A 14,221-nucleotide genomic window follows, 5' to 3' on the forward strand; every position below is an offset into this window, starting at 1 on the left:
AGTGTCTCTGATCTGTATTACAGTCACACCTCAAAAGGACTGAGCGAACTGAAACTGCTCAGCAGGTCTCGGACCCCTTATTTGGTGCGCACCACAGTTCAGATGGCAGCATTCTCACTTGCTCTAAACAAACCAAGGTAACAGAGGAATCACGTCAGGATTCGTTTTAATCCAATCAAACTTGCCAAGTTTGAAGGCACCCAAAATTAAGATTAAGTGACCCTTATTAGTCCCACAACGGGGAAATTTCACCTCCGCGTTTAACCCATCCGGGAACTGAAACATCACATACACACTACTGAGTGCACACGCACTAGGGGGCAGTGAGCACGCTTGCCCGGAGCGGTGGGCAGCCCAATCTGCAGCGCCCGGGGAGCAGTTGGGGGTTAGGTGTCTTGCTCAAGGACACCTCAGTCATGTGCTGTCGGCTCTGGGGATCGAACCGGCGACCTTCTGGTCACGAAGCTGGTTCCCTAACGTCCAGCCCACGACTGCCCTCGAACCTGACCGACTTCATGTTTATGAAGCGAACAGCGGTGAGTCAGGAAGACACACCGCCTCATCTGGTCTTCAGGAAAATGTCATGAATGATAATGAACTACATTTACGTTCTTCATAGACAGGTTTTAGCTCGCTTTTCAAGTTTTTCTCCATCGTTTAAATGTCAAGAAGTTATAAAAACACAGCAATAATGAACAGGGTGCTTTTTCTTTTCTAAACACAATATGAATACAAAGGTGGCATTGATTGAAAGTTTGAATCTACATTGTTGACAGAATTTGCCTGCATGCTTCCGTGAAAAATGAATGGGACACTGTCCATTGTCCAGTTTTGAACATTTCCACAAATTAAAATTGTTAAGATGTAAACGAAGTCATTCACAGTGGTTTGGTTTGAAATGCACCTTTCTACACAAACTTAAAAGTCAAAATGGTTGTGACAGGAATCGACGTCTGAAGCGTTTCTGAACCTCATAGAACTGGTCAGTACTGAACTGAACTCTCAGAACTGGTTTAGGTACTGGTCAGTAAAATGGTAACGTTGCTGACTAATTCCTTTGTTTTACATCGTTTTATGACTGTTTTGAAATTTGTCATCTAATGTATTTAAAAAAAAAACTTTCATGGAAGTTTTTTGAAGGTACCACTATTACTCCACTATAATAAACCTTACATTTACACACACACATTTTCAAAACCGCTTATCCTTCTGGAACGTGGGGGGATGCTGGAGCCCATCCCAGCGGTCATCGTGCGGAAGGCCGAATACACCCTGGACAGGTCACTCAGAAGACTCATCTGGGTTAATTCATTATTTAAGATAGTAAATAAAAATGGCTGTTTTGTGTTGTGTCCCCTGGTTCCTATTACCACCACTGTAGTGAAAATAGTTTCTCTATAATGAACCAAACCACTCTGATTAACTATGCTTACATATTAATGAGTGAATTATGCAGACATTTTGAAAAAAATCAGAACAAAATGTAAGAAGATGCTTGACCAAACATGCTAACATTGGTAAACATAAAAGGAAGCCACCTATTAACATGATGTTCACAACTTCATTCTCTGTCAGTATCATTAGCATTATATAACTGAGTCCTTCCTTTAATACCCATAATGTCTATCTCCAGCTTTCTTCCCACATCCATCACATGAAAATTGCTGCGTTTCACTCTTACTGACGACCGAGCGCACCACTCATATCTGTGAAGACATCCTGTTTGTCTCAGCTAACTACAAACACTGCCTCGCTCTTGGATGCAGAGTAAATGGACACTTGAAATGGGCTGCAAATATTTGAGGGATTAAGAGCTCTCAGTGATTGATTGCGGGTCTTAAGAAGTACATTTTTCCACACAGGGAGGTAAACACTGGACGGAGCACAGTGCACCTTATCTGCAGTTAGTCCTTTCTTTGAATCTGTCATGCGCTTCTGAACGAGGATCGCTGTCATAAAGCCCTGGCAGCTTGGCCTTCTTTTAAAAGACAGCCTTGAAGCGAGCGAGAAATATGACCTCCAGTATTGGCATCTTCGAATCTTCATCGTCTCAGCATCAGGATGCTCTAAAGAGGTGTTCAATTGGAATGATAAAAGACAGAGTTGGCGTGCTTTTATAGTGCACTCTAAGAGCCAACAAGCCATTGCTCCAAGTCATTATTTACATATGCATAGTAGAGCTGTGGGCATGGGCAAAATGGCACATTGCAATTATGCTGCTACACATATAGACTGTGACACAAGATACTAAAAACACACTGGAATATCCTTCATGTGAAATGAATAAATACCAGCCTGCAGTCCTAAGCCAAAAGTACTGCTCGTTGGGTTTGAAGAATTCCTTCCTGAAGGCCGCATAATATATTGCCTGTTAATCATCACAATGTTAGCCTTTGCAAAACTGATATCGGAAACGGCTGCAATATGCAAACGAGAGCTCTGACCAATCACAGTGTGTTTTATAAGAGCTCCAGATGAGCATTTTTGTAGGTGCTTTGATGAATCAAGGTATTCATGTAATCCGAAGCAAAATTCTGTTATGTTAGTCAGAATAAGGCAGACCAATCTTCAACCGTAAAACATTATTGATTTTAGTAAAGATGCTCAGCGCACACAATAAAAAATTGTTATCTGCTGAAGGGCTTGTTTGCAGCACGGCAAAGACCAATATTCCAAAAGCAGTAAATATTTTTTTACACAGCTGTAATTCAAAAATACGTTCTTGGTATGTATAATGAAAGCCATTGACAGTTACCCAGTTCAGCCTTCTCCCTCAGGACGTCCTTGAAGTTGAGCCCGCTGTTGAGGGTGGATTCTCTGTATCTATGGAGGGCTTCCCTCTGGCCATTCTTGCCCAGCTCCTTGAGTGCGGAGGGCTTCAAGGGCATGGCCCGTAGGCCCTTCTTCCAACATGAGGCGTCCCACACTGTCCATTTCACCAGGTCTTCCAACTTCACTATGACCTTCTCTGACACTGCGATGATCTCGTCCTGCGGGGAGAAAGGTACTGTATTAGACTGGGTTACAGGTGTCTGGAGGGGACAGACAACGCGTGCCTGGATGTCCCCTTACCCATAAATTATGAACAAATGAAAACATTGCTACCAAAAGGTAACTGAGCAGATTCCTCAGAACATGAAGCACAATGCAAGCAGCGAGGTGGAGCTCACAAAGCAATGTAATTACACCGGCTGAACACCACGTAACTATTTAACTGAAAATAGTCGGGCACAGAAACAAACAGATCACAGTAAAAAATATTTGTTTCTTTCTTTCTGTGGCACTCGGCTTGTCTTTTATTTCAAAATGTCATCATTTAAAGAAGAACAGGGACCACACTGTGACTTTACTCTGTGTGTAAATTTGTACTATGTCCACTAATCAAGAGACTGAGGACCCCTCAGCTTGAATTCTGTTCAACAGTCCAAGCTACAGTGAAACAATTTAATGTGTCTTCACCTATTTCTCTTTGTTTAAGTGTTGTCTGCCCTTTTTCAGCGTTATCATAACTTTCTTCAGTCCTGCAAAGAAAGGCACTTGCAAAAACATGTACTGGTGTAGTGTTTAGCTGACATTACCTGTCTATGACAACTTTCTATACCCTTAAATCATCCATGGTTAAGTATTTGTCATCGGTTCGTTTAAACCAGTGATAAATTAGCTCTGAAAATTCAGGAGTGTTATAGAACTCTTTTGGGGCTTAAGGCATGGGGCACACCGAGCCAACCAACGACTGCCTTTCACCAGCTCACCATCGCTTCTCATCTGCTATAAACACGCGCACTCAAACACACCACGAACACTACAGCTGACGGCCGACATGCATGAACTGGAGGTTGCAGTAAAACTGCAGCGGACAAAGCAAAGAACAGGCTATATTGTTTGCAGGTACTATAAGCTTGTGTCTGTGTTTAAACTAACCCTAGCACGTGAGAGTAAACTACCTTTAGCTTGGCACTGGGTGGACAGCTAGGCTGCTTAAAAGTGAACGACTGGACGAACATATATGACAAAATGTGAGAAATTCCATGCCATGACTGGGTATCCCATGTGTGTGTTTCCAGCGCACCTTGCACGTCAGTGCTCTCTTGTGCATAACAATATCACATTGTTGGGAATACAATAAACCACACACTAATGAATGAAATATTGAGACGTTTGGACAGCCCATTCCTATTGCTACATCTTTGCTACTTGCGCTTGCTCTGAAAAAGGAGGCCTCTTTCCCAGCTGGTCCTGCACACAGTGCAATGACTATGGGCAGTTGTCAGCTACCAATGCTCACCCACAGCGTCTGGTAGCCAACAGTTGGTTAGGTGTACTGTACCTAAAGGTGTAACAAAAGATTAAGCCTCCAAAAACTAAATAAGGAAGCAAATCCGACGAAGCTGTCACCCTTAAAAAATTCCAATAGAACAAAGGCAAAAAAAAGAGTTTTGTACAGGATCTGGTAGAAGAGAACACAAAGGCTTGCTTACAGAAGGGAATCTGGGGAACAGATGCATCAATATTTCCCAGAAGTCTTGATCAAGCACTTTTGACTGATTCCCCAGCATTCTCTCCTAATGGAGTAACGCTGCAGAGTCACTAACTTCTTCTTGACGTTTCCCAGACATGACCCAATAAAAGCAAGCACAGATCACAGGCAGAACCTTCTTCACAAAGGCTGAATACGCTCCTTATGTACATGTATACATCCACAGCTGCAGAGTAGCAGCGTTTAGGCAATCAAACTGTAAGCAATTAGCATGGTTTAAGGTCAGAACATGAGATTCATCTTCTTGCTCTCAAACAATAGAGGACATTGTCATCCCAAACAAACAATACCAGACTTATGAGTAAAACAGAGTCATATGGCCAACAGAGCCATACTTGAGTAATATCTTGAAACATCCACTGGCTTGCAATACCCTATAAAAATAGCCCGTAAAAAACAATTCAATCAGTGAGCGAATCATTACACAACTGTCTCATACCAAACCCTGTGCTGCAATGTCAATGGGGTCAGCTGTTAATAAAAGCAGCAAGGATATGAATGTGATGTCTCTAATTTCCTTTAATTTTCCATGGGGGGGGATGTGTGCATTCCAGTAGGTTTACATAGCATTCCTCCTCCAATGTCTGAATATTACTGCAGTCTAAACAACATTTTTTCATTCTCCCCACAAATGGAAACGGTCTCCCTGCGGGCTCTCCAGATTACGCACCTTAAAGTTATTGCAGCACAACGGCGAGAGCAGCCCTGTGCATAATAACCACTTAAGCGCAAAGGCATCTGTTTCCATGCCCCTATAAAGCTAAGTGGGTCAAACACTGTTAATCCTAATGGCGACACAGCAAACTTTACTATGAGATCATGAGCTCGAGCCTGCTGCTTTGAAGATCTGACACTGCTCCTTGGCTTTGACTGGAATATTACTGCAAGTCTTGGTTTCTCCAATAGGCTTGAAAATGTAACACGTGTATTTATACATATACGTATTGTATTCATACAAAACCTGCCGCTTCCAAAACGGTCACTTTGCAGGAAAAGGAGAAAACATTCTTAAACCCTTGTTACACACTAAGGCTTATTATTCAACAACTACAGGGACTTTAATCCAAACTGGCCGAGTTATTCTTATATTACAGAAGTGTGGAAGAAAACTTTATTCTTGCTGAAAGGCCCTGGTCATTAAAGGAGTTTAACTTATATTGGAGCCGTTAGTGTACAAATATTTTCTTCCAAGTAATTTTAGACCATTTATTTCGCTCCATTCATCACGAAATATTTACTAATGTGAAGGCGAGCTAGTTTTTTAAATTATGTAAAAAAGTGAAAAATGACAAAAACAGAGATACAGGTTTTGTTCCAACAGTGACAATATATAAAACAACAAAAAACTTATATAAATATATATAAATATATGCACTCCCTCTCAAACGTTTAGTATCACTTATTTCATTTTTTTAAATTTTTTATTTAATTTCTTAAAGAGTGTCAATTGAAATGCTGTAAGTTAGACACCAGCGGTTATTTTATGATGTTTTATTTAATATTTCACCTGTTGGGAATGTCAATAAATTAATAAATGATCAATAATACACTGCAATAGTTTATTTATAGTAATTCCTTTATCTGCTTCCAGATTTGATCACCATGTTCCAAATATGACCTTCACTCTCAGTGCTATTCAGACTTCTCCTAAATGACTGTCTACGGTGCTCATTCTTGGATAACCTATATAGTTTTGGAGCTCGATGAACTTGATAAAATAATCTTAGATGTAAAAGCGTGTGTATGTATGTGGGGGGTGCTGGATCCTATCCCAGTGGTCATTGGGCGGAAGGCAGGATACACCCTGGACAGGTCGCCAGTCCATCGCAGGGCAGATAGACAAGACATACACAATCACACCTACAGGCAATGTAGCATGTCCAATTGGCCTGACTGCATGTCTTTGGAAGGAACGCGGAGGAAACCCACAGACACAGGGAGACACAGGAGAGAACATGCAAACTCCACCCCGGTCGCCCAGCCGGGGAATCGAACCCAGGCTAACCACCGCACCACCGCACCACCCCATGAACATCTTATGAACGTGTCAGTTACACTAACATGTAAGTGGTAACGCTTTCTGCTTCTCACAGTCCAAGTCATACTAAACACACTTAATGATGTTGAGGCCTGTTGTTCTGAGAACACCGGCAGCTTGTTTCTTTATTTTGCCAATGATCTTACTTCTATTATTTCCTTTTCCCATTAACAGCTTCTTGACAGCTAAATGTCCTTTCAGACCCATTGCGTTCACCATTTTTCACAGTAGAAGGTTAAACAGAAACGCTTGTGGATTTTGTTCAGAACTTTTCAGAATGCCATGTTTTAGATTTAAGGTTGGGGTTGTGCAGTAATAACAACCGGCTCCTTGTAATTACACCTTAAAAGGAGGTAAGAGGGGGGAGAGGCATTAGCTGCCCAGAGCGAAGCAGTAAAGTAACCCACCAAAGTCCCTCCAACAGCATCACACTGAGTCTGTCTCACTCCACTGAGCTTTGGGGTCAGGCCAAGAATTCCCCAGGTCACTGCAGATTTGTACACCTGCTTGCATGCCTATTGAGTTATTGACCTGGTAACATGAAAAATGTGCCTACCAGATCCAGAGGAAGCCTTTTTTTGAAAGCTGAATGTTAAATGAACTATTTTTTCCTGCCATTAATTGATCTCACCCAGAGCTCAAGTTAATTACTTTGTCATGTTAGACCGAAAAAAAGAGAGAGGGGGGGAAAAAAAAAAATCAAGCTAATATACTGGGACATGAGAGCAAACAAGGCAGTGCAGCATGACCCAATTGTAACCTGTACCGATATCTCTGAAACAGCCTTCTAGGGCTCCTGGGAGAAAGCCTGATAAGTATTCACGCATTTAGACGTACAGCTCGTGTTAAAGACTTTCTGAATACCCACACGGTAATTGAGTGCCCGAGGCAAGACCTTGTCAAAGAGCTATAGCACTTCTATACAGTATTATCATAGCAAATTCTATTTCTCCCCCATCACACTTGGGAGGAGGTATGGCAAAGATCTATACTTCTGCAATTAGCACTTATCAGTGTCAAGAAAACAACACCATTGGCTGGGACATAAATAACTTCCAAATGCACAACTGAAATCTGTTCTATATCAAATGCCACTTAGCATGCAGGCAATGCGTATTTGTGTGAATTTGGATGTGAGGGCACAACATGGCTTACTGTGAAATATGATGACACCATATAACCAAATTAAACCCATTTGTCATGAAATACTAGATCTCAGAGAGACGCGCAATGCAAATGTGTGTTCTCTAAGCCCGAGGGGGAAAACAGCAAGAGCGAAAATCTAGACTGCAAAACTTTTTAAGGCTTCCCTGTGGTTAACAGACAACCACCATCACAGAGAGCTAATTACCGAAAGACACCTCAGCAGAGCGCTGGACAATACTGATAAAACTCATCATCTCAACTTTCTCCATCACATAATAATTAAGTAATAAAGTTAGAGAGTAATTCCAATGATGTAATTCATAATCTCATTAAAATATGAATAAAGTCTCGTCACCATTTGACCATTATTAACATTACACATACATTTTCAGAAAGCTGGAAAGTTGATTGTTCTTTCTGGATTGTAAATTAAAAGGCCTATATTTGTATTGTAGGCATTGTGACATCTGGTTTCTGTCCCCACCACCAATCTTACACATTATTGTAAACAATATCCAGACACAAACCACATTTCCACAAAGGAAACTTGCTTTTTTCATTCTTATGTATTGTAAACTGCTCTTTAAAACAATCTGCACCCAGCAAATAATGATGAAATTAACTTCATTTTGGCCTATCAGTGCAGCTTAAACTGTAAATCAGTCTCATTGTGTGCTACCGATACCGATGATCCACTACAGACATGATCCAGCGTCAACTTGGCAATCATGTTTTACTTTTGGCTGCGACATGTGACCTGGTCGACTAATATCAGTCGCATTCTCCAGCTGATGTGAAGCACAAAAGCCACCTGATGTAGAAAAGAATGTTGCCTTTCGGGGGAAAAAGAAAGGGAAAGGCTGATGATTTCAACTGAACTATAAATATGTCCCAGGCATTCAAAACACAAACATGGACATCTGCCAGGCAGAAAAGACGGGTTTGGATCTCTGCCACAAAGCACCTCTGAAAAGTCCCTGGCTCAAAGGCCTAGGCTGTTTTGTCACTCCAGTAAGAGCAGAGAGAAAAGTAACTAATTAGACATTACTGCCGTTCCCTAGATCCACTCAGATGCGACAGTGCACACATAATATGGAGTTTGTATGCAAATGCACAGCCACTATCAATCCATACGGTGCACCGCTGCCTGTGTAATACTGCAGGTCGTATGTGGCTATGCAAACTATGGCCCGATAGAGAAAGCGTTCAGTGCCTGCTGGAATCTGATATGGAACCTATTTATAATGCGCAAACCCTCATTTAGTTCTGCCCTTATGTCACATAAGCGCTATTCAAGATTATTGCCAATGTCGACGCAGCTTTCGCTCCTGCCAAAGCGCTGATATTATGAGCAACAGAGCAACAAAGCTGCGGAACAACTGGGTCCAATTAAATACGGGGGAGAGAGGGAAAGGGAAAAAAAAAGCCCACTGTGGGAGCAGTCTTCTCCGCTCACCGAAAAACGTTTTTCTTTCTAAATTAGATAGATTGTCTCCGAAGAATAATCACAAACATGACTGAAAAAAAAAAAAAAACACAAAAAAGGAAAAGTTCCCTCACTGTTTTGGAGAGATCCAATCCAGACAGATGAAAGAGAAGAGAGGAAAATAATTAGAGGAGGAAGAGAGCTCCGCAAGACAAGAAGAATATCAACAGCACTCAAAGAAAAGCATGTTTGCGAAGGCCCATGAGAGCAGATACAGCCAGTTCAACAAAGTAGAAACAGCACATGTCTGAACGAGAGTGTAATGTTGCCCTCTCTAGGCTCAAGGCCTAAGTGTTAAATTCTATAGGCCCAGTGCCAGAGAGTGAGTGAGGGAGAGGGAGAGAGAGAGAGAGAGAGAGAGAGAGAGAGAGAGAGAGAGAGAGAGAGAGAGAGAGAGAGAGAGAGAGAGAGAGAGAGAGAGAGAGAGAGAGAGAGAGAAACACTGCGGGCCCTTGCGCTGCTACAGCCACCACTGCTATCCTCCTAATGAATGACTAACTCCAGCCAGAGGGGAAATTACATCACCTGGGTGTAGAAACAAAAAAGCATCTGGAAACACAGTGCCCTGCTTTTATCCCAGCAATCATAGCTATTTACTGCTCGCATACACACACATACACTGTCTAAACATCAGCACATTGGCTGTCGTTTTGGGTGAAAGCCGATTATCGGCCCTATTCTTGTGAGCACTCCTCGACGGAATGAAGCTTTGGCTAAAAAAAATGCTTGAGGCGGGGAGCATCTTAAAATGTTTCTGTGTATCATTTATTACAAGAACAAGATGTCCCAGCGTGACAAAAACAAAGGAAAGACACCCCCCCACACACACCCCCACCGATGTCTATGGAGTGGCAGTGCATGGACTGCTTAGTGCAAATGCAAATGTAATTTAATTGGACAATCTGCTGAGTGCACGGAGCCTGTTAGAGGCGGAGGCGTCGCGCGGCTCACGTTACTGCAGGTGGTTAGGTTGACACTCAATCTCATTGTTATTTAAATGTTGCATGTCTCATTTAGCAACTACATAAAGGACATGCAGTACAAAAGACCGATACGCATCCTTCTCCCCTCGGTCCAGGACTGGAGCGTCCAGAGCAGAAGTGGACTGGGAAAAACACGACTAAACACGTTTATATCACCTAAAAATAGTCGCCTGGCAGCTGCCGGGAGATAAAAATCTCTTTTCCTCTACGCTGTGAAGTAGGCTAACAGTCTGAAAAGTCGAGAGCATTGTCCTTGGGCCTTGTAATCCTATCTCTCCCTCTCTCCCTCTCTCTCTCTCTCTCTGCCATTTCCAGATCAGCAATCGGGTGTGCGTAATAAATTTGAAAAGCAAATAGTTGGCATTGCTCATGAGTGGGGGGAGGAGCATAGGTGGCTAGAGGAGGAGAAGGAGGAGGAGAAGAAACGGCAGGGGGGGGGGGGGGGGGATTGGTGTCAAATTGGAAAGAGGACAGGGGTCTGATCAAGTGAACAAACAGAGCGTTAAGTCCTAATGTTTTTCCCCTCAATTCCACCTCCCTCTGTTGTGTCAACAGCCTCGATACCTGACACTATCGCCTTAATGTTCTTAATCATCTCACATGCCTAAGCTTGACATTTCACCCAGATGTCTAAAACCTGTTGCTCATCATGAAAAGGGAATTTGATATTGCGATCCAGGCTGAGAGAGGGGTGCAGTAAGGGGGGGGGGTTCACCGTGGACTGTTTGTGCTCTCTGATTACACCTGTAGTGCGAGATAAAAACAGGTAGATACCACGCAAACCTGCGGATGGCTCTAAAAAAAGGAACATGCAGCAACACGGGGAGGGGAGGGGAGGGGGTGAATGAGAAAACGAGCACATGCAGCACGCGCGGGGTTAAATCCACATGACAAACAGACGTTTATTCTCCTCTCTTGTCCAGGCTGCTCGGATGCGCGCGGTGTCCTGCAGAGGCTGCAGCACTTCTGACACAATAACCTTCAGAAATGTCACCCGATGCCTTTAAGGCAGCGCTGCCTCGATCGGATCAGCTGTGCCTTTATTCATCGATTCGCCCCTCAAAGCGTCTCCGGCGCGGTCATCATAATCATAAACAACAACTGTAATAACACCGCTCCCCTCTCGCGCCGAGCCCACGCGCGCAGGGCTCGCGTTTCGCCCAGCTTTTTTCCTCGAGCGAGTAAAAATAGTAGAAATGCTTGGGTTTTTTTTTTGTTTTTTCGCTCCAGCATGTGCAGCACTGCACACACGGTATTAGCTCACACCACACTGAGCCTCTCTCTCTCTCTCTCTCTCTCTCTCTCTCCCTCTCTCTCTCGCCTTTCGTAATTTCCGCACTGTTGTTGCTGTACGACGCGGTGTAGCGCCAAAAAAGATCAAGTTCAACAAAAAACCGCACGCAGTTCAACTTATTAATGTTGATTTTTTTTTTTTTGAGGTTTTTTTTTTGGGGGGGGTGGTGGTGGTGGTGGTGGTGGTGATGGGGGGGGGGGGGGGGTTGACAAAACAGAACAAGACACGTTCATAGCTCATGTAGGCATCTCCACACAGCGCTGCGGGCTATTTATCAGGCGTGATGTGAGCTTAGTTTGGCTCCTAACGAGAGGAAATCGCCCCGCGTAGCGCGTCTCGGCGCAAGCGGCGAACAGAAAGCGGAATAGACGCGAAAACGCGGCGCACGGGGGTCGGCGCTTCATCGATCAGCAAGCGCGGAAAGAGCACGAAAGCAGGAAACGAGGCGAGCGAGTGTGTGGTTTATAACGTTACCTCGCCGTGAGCGACGCTTCTTCCCTGGGGAGTGTCTTCTGGGAGAAAATAAAGTTTGGAGCTGGATAAAAGTTGCTTGCTCGTCCTTTCTTCCCACAGCAGCTGGAGCTCCGCTATGCAGACCGGGTCCTCGGGTTTACACCTCACGAAGAAAAAGTCGCCAAGGGACAAAATCCTCGCTTTGCCTTCAAGGTTAAACCTGAACGCCTTGTAGAACACGTACGGTCCGTGCAGACCACAAGGCGAGCCTACCCACTGCGGGAAGGGGGAAAAACAACACAGCATGAGAAACTCATTCATTTTCACCTTGTTTTGGTTTTTTTTGTTTGTTTTTTTTTGTCCCAGCTCAATTGTTATAAAGGCAGAGTCACACAAACACACACACACACACACACACACACACACACACACACGCATTGACCGCTGAGAGAAAGAATGTCTAATCACCACAGCGCCGAAACAGCAGCAGCACCACCAACACTGATAACACAATAATGAGCAATAAAATGTGAACTTTTCTCCCCGAGTCGCCTGTTTAGCTCCTCTGTCGTGTCGCGAAAGGCGTCTGCGCTGTAAAGACGCGTGTCAGGCCTGGCTACCGACTAAAACGAGGAATAATTCGTAGTAAATGATGATAATACCATGAGTGAGTTGGGCTCCATCTCGACGCTCTGAATTGATTAAACTCAACATTCACTCCAAACTTGTTGGCTTGAATGGATCGCTGCGCGGTCCTGGAAGGGCGAAATATCTGCTCCTCGGGCTGCACGCAGGCTCCCAATATGAGACCGACGCCGAGCGAACGGGCGGCACAAAAAATGTGCGCAATGACGATCCAATATTTTTTCACCCGTCGCCGTTCCGTTTCTCGCCCTTTCGGCGCCGCTCCGCGCGCGAAACGATCATATTAAATTCGAAACACGGCGCGGACCTGCGAGTGCGTGCGGCGTGGAAGGCGGTCGGCGTCGGTTCGTAAATGTCGCGGGCGCTTTGAGGTCGAAAGCGGCACCTTGCCGGGACCGTGCGGGCGAAGTTAGAAGGCGGCGAGGGCTGCGGGATTTTTTAGAGCTGAAACGCGGCAGAAATATCGGGAAATGTAAACTGGAGGCTTTATGTATCTGCGAGGACCTGTGTCGAGGACGTTTTGTGTGTGTGTGTGTGTGTGTTTGTGTGTGTGTGTGTGTGTGCGTGTGTGTGTGTGTGTAATAAAGAGAGCATTTCCTGCAGACCTGCAGAGATTCAGGGGCGCTTTTCTCGTTCTTTTCTCGCTCTTTTCTCATGTTCTTTGATGTCTCTCCTGCTTTTTTGTGGTGCACTGTAACCGAGCGAGCGCAGCTCGGCCGCAGGGAGCAGTCCAGAACGCTCTTGGCTCCGTGTGGTTATTAATGAGCAGTGCTTTTTCCCCAACGAATCGCTCCCATTAAGGCTTTTGATAACGGCACTGATCACACGAGCAGCGCAGAAACACGTTCTCACGACAAAATAATGAGCCGGGCAGTCGTTTAAACCCGCGCCCGGCTGGGCGATCATTCCCTCTGACACGCCGCGCTGTAATCAGTCCGCTGCGGATGCGGGTCTGTAGCCTGACGACTTCATTGGCGGCGGGGCTCCTGTGGATTTTCTGCTGAGAAAGTCCGGGACGCGGAGCAGGGCTGCAGCTCTCTGACAGCGAGCACCTGAAACGGTGTACGTTTCATCAGCCGACAGGATCGCACTGACCACAGCACTGACCACAGCACTGACCGCAGCACTGATCGCAGATGTGTCGCTTCTCGGGATGTTTTGATAAGGTGTCGGAGATAATGCCTCGGAGACTTTTTTTTTCTTTCTGGAGGCAAAAACAAAGTTGCAGCATGTCGCCTAACCTATAGCCTAAATTACAGGATGCAGCGTTTACGTCAGCGTGTCGCCTTATGCAATGTTTTTATCTCAGGTCACGAGGAGAACGGCCTGTAATCGTGGATTAGAAATGGCAGGTCACAAGAAACTTGAGCCGATGGGGTTAAACCAGCGCGGGGAAGGAAAGGCGGAGGAACCGTGAACGAAGAAACATGAAGCATTGTAGCGTTTCACGTCCAAGCGTTTAAAGGGGAATTCCGCCTGTGTTCCCAAATGTCTGCACAAAGACGCCGTCACAGTGCAACCACAGTCGTTCAGAGTGATCTGATGTTAAATGCTCTGTTAAAGAACAAACCCACCACGTTCCAGGCGTCCACAGTGCTGGTGATAGGAACCGGACGTCTGGAACGTTTATTATGCTTCT

The 14,221-nt window shown here is 44.7% G+C and overlaps 1 protein-coding gene across 3 annotated transcripts in view; it reads right to left on the reverse strand.

Moving 5' to 3' along the window:
• Positions 1-13,995, reverse strand: part of arid5b (AT-rich interaction domain 5B) — a 104,047-nt gene extending 90,052 nt beyond the window's left edge. For 2 of the 3 annotated variants that reach the window (XM_037544221.1, XM_017714511.2), the window contains exons 1-3: positions 13,188-13,995; positions 11,959-12,213; positions 2,756-2,990 (exon numbers count right to left, since the gene is read on the reverse strand). In XM_037544221.1, the coding sequence (XP_037400118.1) occupies positions 2,756-2,990; positions 11,959-12,213; positions 13,188-13,238 (541 nt within the window). In that variant the 5' untranslated portion in view covers positions 13,239-13,995. Of the gene's footprint in view, positions 1-2,755; positions 2,991-11,958; positions 12,214-12,599; positions 13,021-13,187 lie in introns of those variants that run through there. The other variant, XM_017714513.2, reaches the window with a different exon arrangement.
• Between the last annotated feature and the right edge of the window lie 226 nt (positions 13,996-14,221).

Source organism: Pygocentrus nattereri, chromosome 13, assembly GCF_015220715.1.
Source record: "Pygocentrus nattereri isolate fPygNat1 chromosome 13, fPygNat1.pri, whole genome shotgun sequence".
Taxonomy (NCBI): Eukaryota; Metazoa; Chordata; class Actinopteri; order Characiformes; family Serrasalmidae; genus Pygocentrus; species Pygocentrus nattereri.